The sequence below is a fragment of the Myxine glutinosa genome, chromosome 2 (genome assembly GCF_964187855.1).
Source record: "Myxine glutinosa chromosome 2, kmMyxGlut1.1, whole genome shotgun sequence".
In the NCBI taxonomy this organism is placed as follows: Eukaryota; Metazoa; Chordata; class Myxini; order Myxiniformes; family Myxinidae; genus Myxine; species Myxine glutinosa.
In genome coordinates this window covers 190376136-190393566 of record NC_136262.1, presented here as the reverse complement: position 1 = coordinate 190393566, position 17431 = coordinate 190376136, and the positions used below count along the sequence as shown (strand labels likewise).

The 17431-nt window shown below is 43.4% G+C and overlaps 1 protein-coding gene across 2 annotated transcripts in view; it reads right to left on the bottom strand.

Moving 5' to 3' along the window:
• Positions 1 to 17431, bottom strand: part of ADAM10 (ADAM metallopeptidase domain 10) — a 175545-nt gene that overhangs the window by 29737 nt on the left and 128377 nt on the right. For both annotated transcript variants that reach the window (XM_068106543.2, XM_068106544.2), the window contains one exon: positions 3883 to 4046. In XM_068106543.2, coding sequence (XP_067962644.2) covers positions 3883 to 4046 — 164 coding nt within the window. The remainder of the gene's footprint in view (positions 1 to 3882; positions 4047 to 17431) is intronic.

Here is a 17431-nt window from a genome sequence, read left to right as displayed (position 1 = left end):
GAAAACCTTTCGATATTCAAATCTCCGAGAGACTTGGGCAGTGCCAAAGCAAAAGAGTTGTAAACAGAGCACTGTTAAACATAGAAAGATTCAGCATTTTGTACATTTGAATGACTACTTATAAGGATTGTACATGTGAATGACTACCATAAGTGTACTACAAGGACGAGCTTGCACAGAGCATGAACCGAATGAATATGATCACAACGTGCAAAAGGGGAAACATCACAAGTAAACATGGAAAGGGGAATGCATTTTACAAACACATTATTTTTTGTTTTTTCTTGTTTTCTCGTGTTAAGGAGATGTACAGTCACGTGAAAAAGTAAGCACACCCTATGTAAAGTTTTGACTTTTTCAACATATTTCAACATACAGCTATTTGATCTTCATTTCAACAATATTGATAGATAAAGGTGATATAATAAAACAAATATCATGAAAAATTTACATTTTGTAGTCCATTGTATAATTAATTAAATATTTTAATATAATTTAAATAAAGAGAAGATAACTGAGAAGGAAGTTGAGGAAGCGATAAAAGCAATGCAGGGTAGAAAAGCGGGAGGGCCGACGGGAGTTGTGGGAGATATGTTGAAGGCAGCAGGAAGTTGGGGTGTGAAGAGAATGACAGAGATCTGTAATCTGGTGGTGAAAGAAGGCCGCATTCCAGTGGATTGGGAACTGAGTACCCTCGTCCCTCTATACAAGGGGAAAGGTGACCCTCTGGAGTGTGGCTCGTACCGAGCGATAAAGTTATTGGAGCATGGAATGAAGGTATTGGAAAGGGTGTTGGAGAGGAGGATAAGGAAGAAAGTGAAGATCGACGAAATGCAGTTTGGATTCATGCCAGGAAGAGGAACGACAGACGCGCTTTTCATTGTGAAGCAGTTGCAGGAGAAGTACATGGAGAAGAGGAAGAAGTTGTTTCTTGGGTTTGTTGATCTGGAGAAAGCATTCGATCGGGTTCCACGCAAAGTATTGACATGGGCATTGAGGAAGTTAGGAGTGGAGGAATGGTTGATCAGAGTAGTGATGGCAATGTACAAAAGAGCGCGCACAGCTGTAAGGACGAAGGACGGGAACAGTGGTGAGTTTGAGGTGAAGGTGGGAGTGCATCAGGGGTCGGTACTAAGTCCACTACTATTTGTAGCTGTGATGGAGGTGCTGGCTCAGAACGTAAAGGAGGGTTTACCGTGGGAGTTATTGTATGCAGATGATCTGGTGTTGATTGCGGAAAGTATGGATGGACTGAAGGAAAAGATGAACACATGGAAGGAATGTATGAAGACAAAAGGTCTGAAGGTGAATATCGGAAAGACGAAGGTGATGGCAAGTGGTAAAGCATGTGGTGAGGTGGAAAGAACTGGGAAGTGGCCCTGTGCTGTGTGTAGGAAGGGTGTCGAGTGAACTCCATTCAGTGTACAATGTGCGCTGAGTGGGTTCATCAAAAATGTAGTGGTCTGAGAGGGTCATTAACCAGTGTGGCAGCTACATTCAAATGTAAGGTGTGCACAGAGGGAGCTGCAGATGGAGGAAATGTTGAGTTGGATCTTGGAGACGGCGTGAAGCTGGAAGGTGTGAAAACATTTTGCTACCTCGGAGCCATGCTGAATGGAGAAGGTGGATCAGACTCGGCAACGGTTGCTCGAGTGAGATGTGCATGGAAGAAGTTTCGGGAATTGAGTGGCGTGCTGATGATGAGGGGAGTGTCGTTGAAGCTGAAGGGAAAGGTGTATGCTGCATGTGTGAGAAGTGTTATGATTTATGGGAGCGAGACATGGGTAATGAACGTAGAGCAGCAACGAAGGTTGGAAAGGGTGGAAATGCGAATGGTTCGACGGATGTGCGGAGTATCGTTGAGAGAGAGGAAGACAAATGATGAATTGCGAAAGATGATGGGAATAGAGCCTGTGATTGATGCTGTGAAGAGGAACAGGTTGAGATGGTTTGGTCATGTGTTGAGGAAGGATGAAAGTGACTGGTTGAGAAGAGTGATGGAAATTAATGTAGAAGGAAGTAGAAGACGGGGAAGACCGAGAAAGACTTGGCTCAAGATGGTGGAAGAAGAAATGCGGGCAAGGGGGTTAACAAGGAGAGATGCAGAAAATAGGGCAAAATGGAGAAGATTGTCATGGGGACCACAAGGCTAACCCCCGCTCTAGCAGGGAAAATGGCCTTTAAAATGCATGTTGTGTGTTGTTGTGTATTGTATAATTTAAATAAACATAAATGCAAATTTCGCATGTGGAAAAAGTAAGTACACCCCACAATTTATTACTACTTCAAATACCTAAAATTAGAATCAGGTGCACCAGCTCAGGTGCAAATGATTAGAACATCGTTAGAGAGGATCTTAGAGGAACCTGTCTTATTTAAACCTTAGACATTTAGTTTGGTTCGCTCTTTGTTGTTGAAGTGTGTGGCGTCACCATGCCTAGATCAAAAGAGCTCTCTGAGGCCTTCAGAAAGAAGGTTATAGATGCCTATGAGTCTGGGAAGGGATTTAAAAAGATCTCCAAACAATTTGAAATCAATCATTCGACTGTCCGGAAGATCATCTGCAAGTGGAGAAGATTCCAAACAACTGCCAACTTGTTCAGGCCAGGCCGCCCCAGCAACCTCAGCCCGAGAGCAGACCGCAAGATGCTGAAAGAAGAATCTAAGAACCCCAGAATGTCATCACGGGACCTACAGGTAGCTCTTGCCACTGTTGATGTCAAAGTGCACGAGTCTACCATTCGATCTACATGGGAGGTGTGCCAGGAGGAAACCTTTGCTGCCCAGAAAGAACATCAGGTCAAGACTAAAGTTTGCCAATGAACACCTCGGCAAAGACCAGCACTTCTGGAACAATGTGCTCTGGACAGATGAGTCAAAGGTAGAGCTATTTGGCCACAGTGCCAGAAGACATGTTTGGCAAAAACCAAAGACAGCATTTGACAACAAGAACCTGATACCAACTGTAAAGCATGGTGGTGGAAATATTATGGTTTGGGGCAGCTTTGCTGCATCCGGGCCTGGGCAGCTCACCATCATAGAATCCACTATGAATTCTTCATTGTACCAGAGGGTGCTTGAGGATAATGTGAGGCCATTTGTCGGAGTGTTGAAGCTCAACTGAAGGTGGACCTTGCAACATGACAATGACCCTAAACATACCAGTAAATCCACCAAGGAATGGCTGAAAAGAAAGAAATGGGGGTTCTGGAATGGCCAAGTCAAAGCCCTGATCTAAATCCCATCGAGATGTTGTGGGGGGATTTGAAACGAGCTGTGCATGCAAGAAACCCCTCAAACATCGCACAGCTGAAAGAATTTCTGAATGGAGTGGGCAAAAATTTCTCCCAGTCGATGTCAGAGACTGGTAGACAGTTATAAGAAACGCCTACTTGAGGTTGTTTCTGCCAAAGGGGGCAATACCACCTATACCAAGGGTGTACTTACTTTTTCCACATGCGAAATTTGCATTTATGTTTATTTAAATTATACAATGGATTACAAAATGCAAATGTTTCATGATATTTGTTATATTATATCACCTTTATCTATCAATATTGTTGAAATGAAGATCAAATAGCTGTATGTTGAAATATGTTGAAAAAGTCAAAACTTTACATGGGGTGGGGTGTACTTACTTTTTCACGTGACTGTACATGCATTTCAGTGCCTACCCCAAACAACACTGAGCATTTTTTTTTTTTCATTCATCAAGGTTATACGATTAAAATACTATTTGACAATGTAGCAAAAGTTGGTTTGATTGTAGCTCTCGTAATGCATTAGAGACGTCCATAATGTATTGAAATGACAACGTTTTACGAGTTATGTCAATAATTGTTATTATGGTTAACAAAATTACAAATTGGATGCGAAACTTACCGGAGAGCCAAAGTTATGGCCGACCTCATGAGCAAATGTGATATGGGAGACCTTTGTAGGAACATGTGCACCATAATTCTGCACCGTGATAATGCCTGTGTTTAAGGATTTACGCCGCATGTCTGAATACAGCTTGTGATTTTCACAAATTCCTCCAGAGCTACCTAATCAAACATGGGCAGGAGCACATCGCACACACAATAATAACAATAATAAAGCAGTGCTTTAACACAAGCACACCACCAGGTCAGATAAAACTCCAAAACAAAAACACCTCCAATCCAATCATTACTTTCTCTTTTTTTTTTTCTTTTTTTTTTTGTATACAGAATCGAGGCTCGTGAAGGAGCTAACATTTATCACAAAAAAAAAATCCAACAGACAAAATATCAAACATTCTTCCTTTGTAGAAATGGAAGTTCATGGAAGAATACAAAAAAAGAGAATGGAAAGTTAGACTGACAATGAAGTCAAACAGATCGGCATTGGATACATGATAGACTGGTGTTGACCTAGCGGTTAGGGTGCCGGGTTGGGATCCTAGGATCCTGGGTTCGAATCCCAGTCGATCGCTGAATTAACGCCAGGGGGGTTGACTCAGCCTGTCATCCTTCCGAGGTCGGCAAATTGAGTACCAGCTTGCTGGGATGAATGATCCCGGTGTGTACCCCGGTTTAGAATAGGTACACCGTATCCCTGTGCATCGTAAGAGGCGACTTAGGGTTGGTGTCAGGAAGGGCATCCGGCCATAAAAACATTGCCTCAAACAGGGAACCGTGATTGTCATGGGGCCCACAAGGCTAACCCCCGGTCTAGCGGGGAAAATGGCCTTAAACGATCATTCATTTTTTCATTCATAGACAAGTGTGCTCTGTTATTTCACACTAACCACACAACTTACATTGCCATGCCGGCATGCTCAAATCACGTATTACTGTGTTTGTTCGTCCTTTCTCACTTCAGGACTTTGTAATCCATGTAAAAGCACACCGACGTCTCCAAATGTGGGGTCCCCTCCACCCCCCGACCCCAAAATGTAACAGAGTAAGGCTGATACTCAATGCTAGACAATAATGCCGAGGGAAGCCCTGTATGCTTCTGATGCACTTCAGATCTGTCAGTGCGGAAGCTTCGCCACATATACTACTTGTAAGAATTGTGCACTTCTTTAGCAATATATATTGAATGCAGTTAGATATAGAGGTATCTTTAAAATAAATAATGGGTAGCCATTTTGCAAGATGGCCACCAAACATATTCAAGTTAATATAATTGGCCAGTTGGGGTTTCCTCCTTTTAATGGTTAAATTTGTTTTCATGTGTGACAAATTCATAAATGCATAGTTTGTGACATTTAGACTACTCCATATGTGGGTATTAGGTGGCCATATTGAAAAATTACCACCAATCCAGTGATGAGTCAAATAATTTGCCTGTGGGTTTGGCTCTGAATTCCACGTAAAGAACTGAATATATAGTACTGTACATGTTCTGATATTGGAAATGTATATTTGTATGTACTATGCCATGTAGTACAGTCCATACATGTCAGCTAGTTAGACGACCATTTTCCAAAATAGGAACTTTAATATAATCTTATTACTCCTCCATACATGTCAGGAACCCTTAATCGCGAAGTAAAAACCATGGTTAAGCAATTGGTTCACTTTGTCTGTCTGTCTATGTCTGTCTGTCTGTCTGTCTGTCTGTCTACAGACGTCAGTCGATGATCGAGGAACTATTTAATAAAAATTGAATTTTATATTTTGAACACTACATTTTGAACATTTTGAACATTTGACCATTATTCGGAATACAAACCTGCAGCTTAGCTTAGCAGTACTTTTGCTCTGAAATTGGCAAAATGGACGGAATCTCATCCCGAGCGTGCATGCGCAGAGAGGAGCAAGGTCATTTTTTATTTTATTTTTTTTACTCTGTCTGGTAGTGAAACGAAATTGAAAATCATTCCAATCAGGAAAATTACTGTTTTTAGCGACATCATAAAGTAAACAAACAACAGGCACAAATAAATATTGCAACATGTCAAACTACAACGGCACTCGGTAGAGCGCATACCTCCGCCAGGCTGAACAATTTATGTTTTGTATCCCACTGATGGGCCAGATCTGGATTCGGACCTGAACCAAAATCTAATCGGCTTGTTCTTATCACCGAACCAATTCGTCCACTAAGTTTAGTCATAACTCGTCCATAACTTTTTTTAAATACCAAGTTATATATCGCTTTTCACCCAATCTCTCAATGGTGAAGAATCACAAAAAATAAATAATTCTCGTATCCGAATCCATATTCAGATCTCCACCAAAATCAAATAGATTCATCCTTGTCACACACTCAATCGATCCACCAAGTTTCGTCCAAATCCGTCCATACCTTTTTGAGATATAGTGCTATACATTGGTTTTATCCCGATCTCTCAATGGTGAAGAATCACTGAAAAATTAAATAAATCTCCGATCCGAATGCATATTCAGATCTTCACCAAAATCAAATAGATTAGTCCTCGTCACACCCCCAACCTGTCCACCAGGTTTTGTCCAAATCTGTCCACAACTTTTTGAGATATCCTGCTGTGTATCGTTTCTGGCCCTATCTCCCAATGGTGAAGAATCACTTTAAAACATTCTAGTAGCCGGATCCGAATCTGGATCTTCACCAAAATCTAATAATTTCATCCTTGTCACATACGCTACATCTCTGCCAAATTTCGTCGGAATCGGTCCACAACTTTTTGAGATATCTTGTTCACAGATAGACAGACAGACAAACAAACAGACAGGGGCGAAAACATAACCTCCATCCACCTCCGGTGGAGGAGGTAAGTAGGTGATATACAAGAAGTTGCATCAATGGTGGTAAACTTCCGAAAAAAAGTTTTTCTGCAGTCTTTAAAACTTTTATTTTATTTCAATTGAATTATACACTTGGATACTGGAGAACACAAATTACCTTCTCGTCACTTCCAAAAACCTACCATTTGGCAGTACTTGGAAAAATACTCGTATTTACGCCACCCAGGCAAAAATAGCATCCCTTTACTGCAGTTCCAACGATGGTTTTAGCTCTTGCTTTAAGCAGTTATTCACTGCACACCACTGTAATTACAACTGCAATCACTTCAGTTACCGGCAATCCTTACTGCAGTATATAAACCACAATGGCCTAACGTATAGTAATTCTAAAGTTAACTTAAACTGCCAGGAAGTGAACGAGTACAACTGCAGTTCTTACGATACCGTTTCCGCATGGGTGTCTCGTGCCCTGAGGGCAGAGTAGCGGTGAGGTTCCGCTTCAGACAAACATGGTGGCGTCTTGTGCTGTTTGTTTAGTGCAAAGCGCAGAGCAAGAGTTTAAAAGACCCTCCCCATGTCCTTTTTCTCAAGACTGCATGAGGTAAGGTGTTCTAATGACTCTCTCGTTGTATTTAGTTTGCATCAAATGTTGAGTGAAAGGGACACATTTTTGATGGATGCTCGATACCATATAATTTCAGGTAATTCCTCTCGTTGATGTTTCAAATATTTTGCCAAGGTTTAAATGAGGTGCCTTGCAAGATGGCGAATGGGAGAACGTTTTTTCTGTCATTTCAGGATTCCGTTGTGTGGATCTTGTATTCCCCAGCTGTAAAGCAACTAACCCTCAGGGTAGGGAGTACATTACATAATGTGAACTGTTTACCTGACAGTTTGACTCATCCCGGTACATCTGCATAGCATCGTTTCAAAGTTATTCTCACGGCTCGAGACAACAAGACGTGCGGCTTGAAGTGTGAATCCCATTCCAAAGGTAAGAAGTTTGTTAAATAAAACAATCTTCGTCAACCAGTCGGTCATATCCGAAGTGAGTGGGTAGATAATACAGAGAGGTAAAGGGTCGACATTCTGGAATCGGTTTCCTTCAAAATCACCGATGAAGTGATCTACTTGCTCCGTATGCAGCAAAGGACTGCAGGTAGCATCATCGGCCAAGGGCATGCTTGTGCCACTGATGCGGTGCCCCAATTACCAGTACACTGGTACTCAATTCGCCAACCTTGGAGGGATGACAGGCTGAGTCAACCCCACCTGGTGTTAATTCAATGGCCGACCAAGATTCAAACTCAGGACCCTAGGATCCCAAGCCAGTTACCCTAACCGTTAAGCCAACACCAGACCGGTGACTACAGGCGTTCTACATTGGCTTATCGGCAGAAAGAGTTGCCTTGAAAATGGCATAATGCAGGAGCATCAAGTGAAGGTTAATTCGATAAAAGAGCGCAAGTACCAGATATAGTAATATGTCAGAGGATACAATTTGCAGGCTCAGCTCCCCATGAATATTCTTGGCACAATGACCAGATTTACTGGAACCTATGCATTTTTTGTCAATGTTAAAAATGACACACTGAATTCTCCATCCAAATCGAAAAGGAACCACATTCAATGTAGAAACAAGTCTTTGGCAGAAATTTGGTCAAATTCAATGATCTTCGAAAGCTCCATTTTCGACTGGACAAATTCGATGAGTGCCATGGACTTCGACAGGACAAACTTGATGAGGGCCATGGACTACGACTGGACAAACTTGATGAGGGCCATGGACTTCGACTGGACAAATTTGATGAGGGCCATGAACTTGTATCCACTTCTACTGTGACTGTACAAAATTCCATTTTGGCATGAGACTTGAAGCCTCCGTTTCACCAACAAAATGTGCAACAAGCTACAAGGTCAACAAGTTGCAGAGGAGGTCAACCCATGTGGTGGAAATGATATTCCAAATGTATCTACCCATACAAAAGCAAAATTGTCGTTCCCATCAGAAGCAAAAATGATGAAGCGGGAAAAGGTAGACCAAGTAGATGTAACAAAAGCCAAGCTAGTGTGTATATATATATATATATACAGTCACGTGAAAAAGTAAGTACACCCCATGTAAAGTTTTGACTTTTTAAACATATTTCAACATACAGCTATTTGATCTTCATTTCAACAATATTGATAGATAAAGGTGATATAATATAACAAATATCATGAAACATTTACATTTTGTAGTCCATTGTATAATTTAAATAAACATAAATTTCAGATACAGAGAGAGATACAGAGAGAGATACAGAGAGAGATACAGAGAGAGATACAGAGAGAGATACAGAGAGAGATACAGAGAGAGATACAGAGATACAGAGAGAGATACAGAGAGAGATACAGAGATACAGAGAGAGAGAGATACAGAGATACAGAGAGAGAGATATACAGAGATACAGAGAGAGATACAGAGAGAGATACAGAGAGAGATACAGAGAGAGATACAGAGAGAGATACAGAGAGAGATACAGAGAGAGATACAGAGAGAGATACAGAGAGAGATACACAGAGAGATACAGAGAGAGATACAGAGATACAGAGAGAGATACAGAGATACAGAGAGAGAGAGATACAGAGATACAGAGAGAGAGATATACAGAGATACAGAGAGAGATACAGAGAGAGATACAGAGAGAGATACAGAGAGAGATACAGAGATACAGAGAGAGAGAGATACAGAGATACAGAGAGAGAGAGATACAGAGAGAGATACAGAGAGAGATACAGAGAGAGATACAGAGAGAGATACAGAGAGAGATACAGAGAGAGATACAGAGAGAGATACAGAGAGAGATACAGAGAGAGATACACAGAGAGATACAGAGAGAGATACAGAGAGAGATACAGAGAGAGATACAGAGATACAGAGAGAGAGATACAGAGATACAGAGAGAGATACAAAGAGAGAGAGATACAGAGATACAGAGAGATACAGAGAGAGATACAGAGATACAGAGAGAGATACAGAGAGAGATACAGAGATACAGAGATACAGAGAGAGATACAGAGAGAGATACAGAGAGAGAGAGATACAGAGATACAGAGAGAGAGAGAGAGAGAGATACAGAGAGATACAGAGAGATACAGAGAGATACAGAGAGATACAGAGAGATAGAGAGAGAGAGAGAGAGAGAGAGAGAGAGAGAGAGAGAGAGAGAGAGAGAGAGAGAAATATTGTGTGGGATTCCTCAGGACTGAAAGACATGTTCCACAATCCACAAAGACGTAACAATCTGCTTTTTCTGTGAAGGACCAGCCGGTTCAGATGGACATCATGAAGTATCGGCATTTTAACTGGACAGACAGGTTTACACCAGTGCAGCTTTGATTCAAGATACCAAGCTTCTGTCAAAGCTTAGTGAAGGAGATAGGTTGCCATAGAGAGGAAATATCATGCAAAGTGCGTTGTAGATTTGTACAATCGAGCAACAAAGGCAGTGTTCAAAAATAAAATAAAAATAAAAAGAACAAGAAATGAAAACGCCATTTCTGGAATTGTCTTTGCTGAACTACTGATGTTCATTGAAGAAACTCACATGGAAGAAAAGACTGTGCTGGTGTTTAAGTTGAGCGATTTAGGATAGCTCTACCAGAGCAGGAAAGACTGATGTTGGCTTTATGGTGAAGGTGGCTAGCTTAGGCCTCAGTCACACTGGATCGTACGTTTTCTGGATCATGCGATTGGTGGCAATTTGGCCGAGGTACGACCAATCGTCAATGTTTGCTGCGATCTCCATTTGCGATCGCATACTGCGATTGCTCTTCGGACTGGTGGTAGGTCATCGTACGATTGGTGGTACGCGTGGTCGTGCGATCACTAACGATTGGAGAAGATCGATCGCAAGATCAATCGGAGGTAATCGTGCGACTAGTGGTGGCGATCAGCGACCGATCGTACAATCAATCGTGGCGACCTGCGACCGCTCGCACGAGATCGATCGCAGCCAGTCGCAGCCAGTCGCGAGTTCGATTCCCGACGCAGCTATAAAATGTCATAAATGTGTTTACGATCCCTCAGATGAACGTTAAACGGACGTCCCGTCTGCCGACGTTCGTTTGTGGACGTTAAAGACCCCAAGGTGTCCTTCGCGAAGAGTTGGCGAACCATCGCAGGCACCCTCAACAAATTACAAATCCTTGCCCTGACTAGTGGAACGTCAGGCCTAGACAACCGGTTCGTGACAAACTCAGACCAAGCTTCCCCCGGCCGACCCCTCAAGAAAGGTGGGCTAATGAAGAAGAAGTCACAGGAAGAAGACCGTGTTGAAGAATAGAATGACATGCTGTATTAAATATTTATTTATATCGTGTACTGTTAAAGTTAAAGGATTCTGATGTACAGTCCCATACTCCATACTGTATGACAAAGACTCCGTCCTACCGAAACAGTTTCTTGACAATCGTCACACTGTACTGGTGGTTTGCCATTGCATTCCCAGAAGTATTTCGGACACGAATTTGTACTTTATTCAGGATGCCGGTGATGGCTCGCCTACTCTTCGTGAAGGACACCGTGGCGTGGGGTCTACCAACTAACGCCAGCAGACGGGATTCCCGTTTAACGTCGATCCTGGAAATGATGATTCACACTGCCTATGAATCACCACGATGCCACTTTATAGCTTGGTTGGGATTCGAACCCAGGGTAGACAGCTTGGAGCCGAGTTTGCGTACCTGCCAGCCCTTGTTTAAGAATTAAGCGATTTAAATCAAAACATCGGACCGAATTTACTAAAGTCGTTTAGGGAGCGTCTTGTCAACACACGTCTAACCCTTAAACACTGACAAAAACATTGTTGTACACGCACAGCAAAACACACGCCTAACACACGCGAATGGTATAAAATAATATAATATAATAATATTATATTATAGGATAATGGTCCAAATATACTGGTCTGTGAGCTAAAGACTGGTGGTACCACCAATCGCAAGGTCGTGCAACCAGTCGGGACAGGTCGTGACTGGTCGCACGACCGATCGTGAGATCGTACGACAGGTGGCACCACCAATCGTCAGGTGGCAGGACCAGTAGCACGACCAATCGTGTGACTACTTGACCCGCGATCATGCACGACTGGTGGTGCGTCCATGCGCGACTGGTGGTGCGTCCATGCGCGACTGGTGGTACGACCATGTAAGACCTGTCTGCGACCTCTTACGATTTAGAATCGCAGGTCAGAAGTTTTGAACATGACCATCGACCTTGCTGCGACTGATTTTGCTCTGGCGATCACCCACGACCTCTGCGATCAGTCGCGCGCTCTTTCTACGATTTGCCCGCGATTCCAACATTTTTCGGTCTCAGCTAGGTCGTAACCTGGTCGCAGGCCCGGTGTGACTGGGGCCTTAAGGTCTTAGGGTCTTGAGTTCGAGCCCGTCATGCTATTAAATAACACCAGGTGGGTAGACTCGGCCTGTCAACCTTCCGAGGTTGTCAAAATAAGGACGAGCTTACTGGAAACATGGGTTACTGTATCAGCGGAACAGGCTGTAAATGAAATAATAACTAGAACGGGACTCAGTCGACAGCATACCTCCACCAGGTTAACAATTTACGTTTTGTATCCGAGAGTAGACCAGAAAATCACAATACAGAATCACATTTAATCAAAATCATCCGTCCACAACGTTTTGAGATATCCTGCTATATATCGTTTTTGGCGCTATCTTCCAATGGTGAAGAATCACTTAAAAAATTAAATAATTCTCATATCCGAATCCATATTCAGATCTTCACCAAATTCGAATCGATTCTTCCTCGTCACACACACAACCTCTCCACCAAGTTTCGTCCAAATCCATCCACAACATTTTGAGATATCCTGCTATGTATCGTTTTTAGGTCTATCTTCCAATGGTGAAGACTCACTTTAAAAATTCTACTAGCCGGATCCGAATCACGATCTTCACCAAAATCCAATCATTTCGTCCATGTCACATACGCTACATCTCTGCGAAATTTCGCCCGAATCCTTCCCCAACTTTTTGATATACAGTATATTGTTCACAAACAACTGGACAAATGGACAAACAAACAGACAGACAGACAGGGGTGAAAACATAACCTCCATCCACCTTTGGTGGCGGAGGTAACTAGAACTGCACTCAGTAGAGAGCATACATCCGCCTGGTTGGCCATATCACTCAATGGTGAAGAATCGCTTAAAAAAAAATTCTACCAGCTGGATCCGGGTCCGGATCTTCACCAAAATTGAATTCATTCTTTGTCACACACACAACCTGTCCAACAAGTTTCGTCCAAATCCATCCATAACTTTTTGAGATATCCCGCTATGTATCGTTTTTGACCCCATCTCCCAATGGTGAAGTATCACTTAATAAATTAAATAACTCATATCCCAATCCATATTCAAATATTCACCAAAATCGAATCGAATCGTCCTTGTCAGACACCCAACCGGTCCACCAAGTTTCGTCCAAATCCGTCCACAACGTTTTGAGATATCCTGGTATGTATCGTTTTTGGCACTATCTCCCTCCCAATGGTGAAGAATCACTTAAAAAAATTATAGTAGCCGGATCCGAATCCAGATCTTCACAAAAATCTAATAATTTCGTCCTTGATCCATACACTACATCTCTGCCAAATTTCGTTCGAATAGTCGACAACAAACAACAAGCATTTTAATGCCATTTTCCCTGCAAGAGCGGGGGTTAGCCTTGCGGTCCCCATGACAATCTTCTGCATTTTGCCCTATTTTCTGCATCTCTCCTTGTTAACCCCCTTGCCCACATTTCTTCTTCCACCATGTTTAGCCACGTCTTTCTCGATCTTCCCTGTCCTCCACTTCCTTCGACATTAATTTCCATCACTCTTCTCAACCAGTCACTTTCATCCTTCCTCAACACATGACCAAACCATCTCAAACTGTTTCTCTTCACAGCATCCATCACAGGCTCTATTCCCATCATCTCTCGCAATTCATCATTTGTCTTCCTCTCTCTCAACGATACTCCACACATCCACCGAACCATTCGCATTTCCACCCTTTCCAGCCTTCGTTGCTGCTCTACGTTCATTACCCATGTCTCGCTCCCATAAATCATAACACTTCTCACACATGCAGCATACACTTTTCCCTTCAGCTTCAACGACACTCCCCTCCTCGTCAACACGCCACTCAGTTCCCGAAACTTCTTTCATGCACATCTCACTCCAGCAACCGTTGCAGAGTCTGATCCACCTTCTCCATTCAGCATGTCTCCTAGGTAACAAAATGTTTTCACACCTTCCAGCTTCACGCCGTCTCCAAGATCCAACTCAACATTTCCTCCATCTGCAGCTTCCTCTGTGCACACCTTACATTTGAATGGAGCTGCCATACTGGTTAATGACCCTCTCAAACCACGACATTTTTGATGAACCCACCCAGCGCACATTGTACATTGAATGGAGTTCACTCCGACACCCTTCCTGCACACAGCACACGGCCACTTCCCAGTTCTTTCCACCTCACCACATGCTTTACCACTTGCCATCACCTTCGTTTTTCCGATATTCACCTTCAGACCTTTTTTCTCCATACATTCCTTCCACTTGTTCATCTTCTCCTTCAGTCCATCCATACTTTCTGCAATCAACACCAGATCATCTGCATACAACTCCCATGGTAAACCCTCCTTTACATTCCGAGCCAGCACCTCCATCACAGCTACAAATAGTAGTGGACTTAGTACTGACCCCTGATGCACTCCCACCTTCACCTCAAACTCACCACTGTTCCTGTCTTTCGTCCTTACATCTGTGCGCGCCCTTTTGTACATTGCCATCACTACTCTGATCAACCATTCCTCCACTCCTAACTTCCTCAATGCCCATGTCACTACTTCACGTGGAACCCGATCGAATGCTTTCTCCAGATCAACAAACCCAAGAAACAACTTCTTCCTCTTCTTCATGTACTTCTCCTGCAAATTCCTCACAATAAAAAGCGCGTCTGTCTTTCCTCTTCCTGGCATAAATCCAAACTGCATTTCGTCGATCTTCACTTTCTTCCTCATCCTTCTCTCCAACACCCTTTCCAATACCTTCATTCCATGCTCCAATAACTTTATCACTCGACACGAGCCACAGTCCAGATGGTCACCTTTCCCCTTGTATAGAGGGACGAGGGTACTCAGTTCCAAATCCACTGGAATGCGGCCTTCTTTCACCACCAGATTGCAGATCTCTGTCATTCTCTTCACACCCCAATTTCCCACTGCCTTCAACATATCTCCCACAACTCCCGTCGGTCCTCCCGCTTTTCTCCTCTTCATTGCTTTTATAGCTTCCTCAACTTCCTTCTCGGTTATCTTCTCTGCCGGTCCTAAAACTGGGTTACTCTCTATGTTGCCATCCCATTCATTCTCTGCATTCAATAGTATTTCTATATATCTCTTCCATTTTCCTTTAATTCCATCTGGGTCCACAACGATTTGTCCCACTTCATCCTTCAAGCAACTCACCCCCATCACATCACACCTCTCTTTCGCTATCTGCTTTGCAATCCTGAATACCGCTCTCTGACCCTCTTCCAAATCCAAGCGTTCTCCGAACATTTTCCTACATGCCTCCTGCGCCTTTGCTACCTCTTTCTTTGCAGCCTTCTTGGCTGCCCTATAACTTTCATGCTCTGCCTTTTCTGCCCCCATACCCTTCGGCTTCTGCCACTCCTTGAACGTCTTCCTCTTCTCGTCAATCTTCTTTCCAACTTCATCATCCCACCACCATGTTTCCGAGTGCCTCGGTGGTCCTTTTGTCCATCCACATACCTCACCAACGGCTCCCAACAGACTATCTTTCATTGACATCCAACCACTTTCAGGCTCAACCACATCATCCTCTACCATACTCAGCCTCTCTTTTAATGCCTCCCTCACTGTAACCTCTTTCAACCTCCACACCTTCATTCTCGGTTGATACATCACCCACCGAGCTCTCCTCGCACCTTTCACCCTTATGTCGCAGACAACCAAGTGGTGCTGTGAAACAGCCTCCTCCCCCGGGATCACCTTTGTGTCCCAGAGGTGCCCCCTATCTCGCCTACGCACCAGCAGGTAGTTAGCGGTTGTCGTCGACCCACCTGACGTGTATGTAACAAGCTTATTATCCTCTTTCTGGAACTGAGTATTACAAATCAACAAATCAGCTCCATCAGAAAACTCCAAAATCCTTTCACCTTCTCCATTTCTCACACCATATCCGTAACCCCCATGAACTCCCTCAAAACTGTCCATACTCCTTCCCACATGTCCATTTAGGTCTCCTCCTACCACAACAAAGTCCTCATCTTTCACGTTTTCCATCAGCTTCTCTATTGCACACCAGAACTTGTCCTTCTCTTCATCGCTCCGACCAACCTGCGGAGCATATCCCGAGATGACGTTCACCAAGAGCTTTCCAATCATCATTTTCACCATCATCAACCTTTCACTCACTCTTGTCATACTCACCACACTGTCTACAAACTCCTCAGAAAACAGGACACCAACACCATTCACGCCTTCTGGGCACCCTTGCCACACAAACTTGTATTTCTGTCCCTGCCTACCCTTCACCATTCTCACACCACATCCCTTCCATCTCGTCTCCTGCACACAACATATGTCCACTCTTCTTCTGACCAATACTTCCACCACTTCTCCTGATCTCCCTGTCATTGTCCCTACATTCCATGTCCCGAACCTCAGAAACCGATCTTCATTCTGAATTGTCTACAACGTTTTGAGATATTTTGTTCACAAACAAACAGACATACAAAACCCTCCCGTCTACTTCCGGGCTTCACCTTCAACCATGATCTTTCTTGGGCAGACCATATTTCCTAGATGGCCTCCAAAGCCAGCTATCAGCTGGGCGTCCTTTGTCGTGGAAGTTCGTTCCTTGGCCAATTTGAACTTTTGTCAACCTTGAAGGCCTTCATTCACAGCTTGATGTAGTACCGCTCTCTGGTGCTCATCCTTCACATCTTGAACATGTTGATGCCATGGAAACCAAGGCCTTCAAGATTATTGGAATCTCCCGTGACAAAGTTGAGGGTTCATCACTTCATCGCAGAGGTGTCAGTGGTCCCTCTTTCTTCTACCACCTCCTTTCTGGTCTTGTACCCTCTGCTCTTTCCCTGCTTTGCTCCCGCCCCTCACTCCCCAGGTGCAGGGCATGCATGGTTCATCATCATCCAGGAACACTGCTCACCTCCACTCATTTGCTCCTCTTTTTTTCCTGTTTGTGAAACCAACTTCCACATCCTCTTGAATCTCATTCTTCTATCCAGGTTCTGAAGACAGCTGTTCATCACCATCTCAGATCTTTCCCAATCCTAAACCATGATATTTTCTTCCCTCGTTAACCACATCGAAATCCCTCCCAATTTTCCAGTTTTTCCCTCTGGAGTTTTCTTCTGTATCCATCTTCTCCACCCTATGCATATTTTGTGTCCTGTTCTTGCCTGCTACATCTTGATCCATTCACTGTACTAGCTCTTCCATGAGCCTCGACTATGTACACAAAAACATAACCTCCATCCACCTTTGAACAGGAATAATCCAGAACAGGATGGATCAATTTGGAGTTGTTCGTGATTGCAGACTTCATTCTACACGATTGAAGCATTGGTTATTCACCCACTTTCCAAAAATGAGAATTCACACTAAGGGCAGAGATGTTTTGCTCA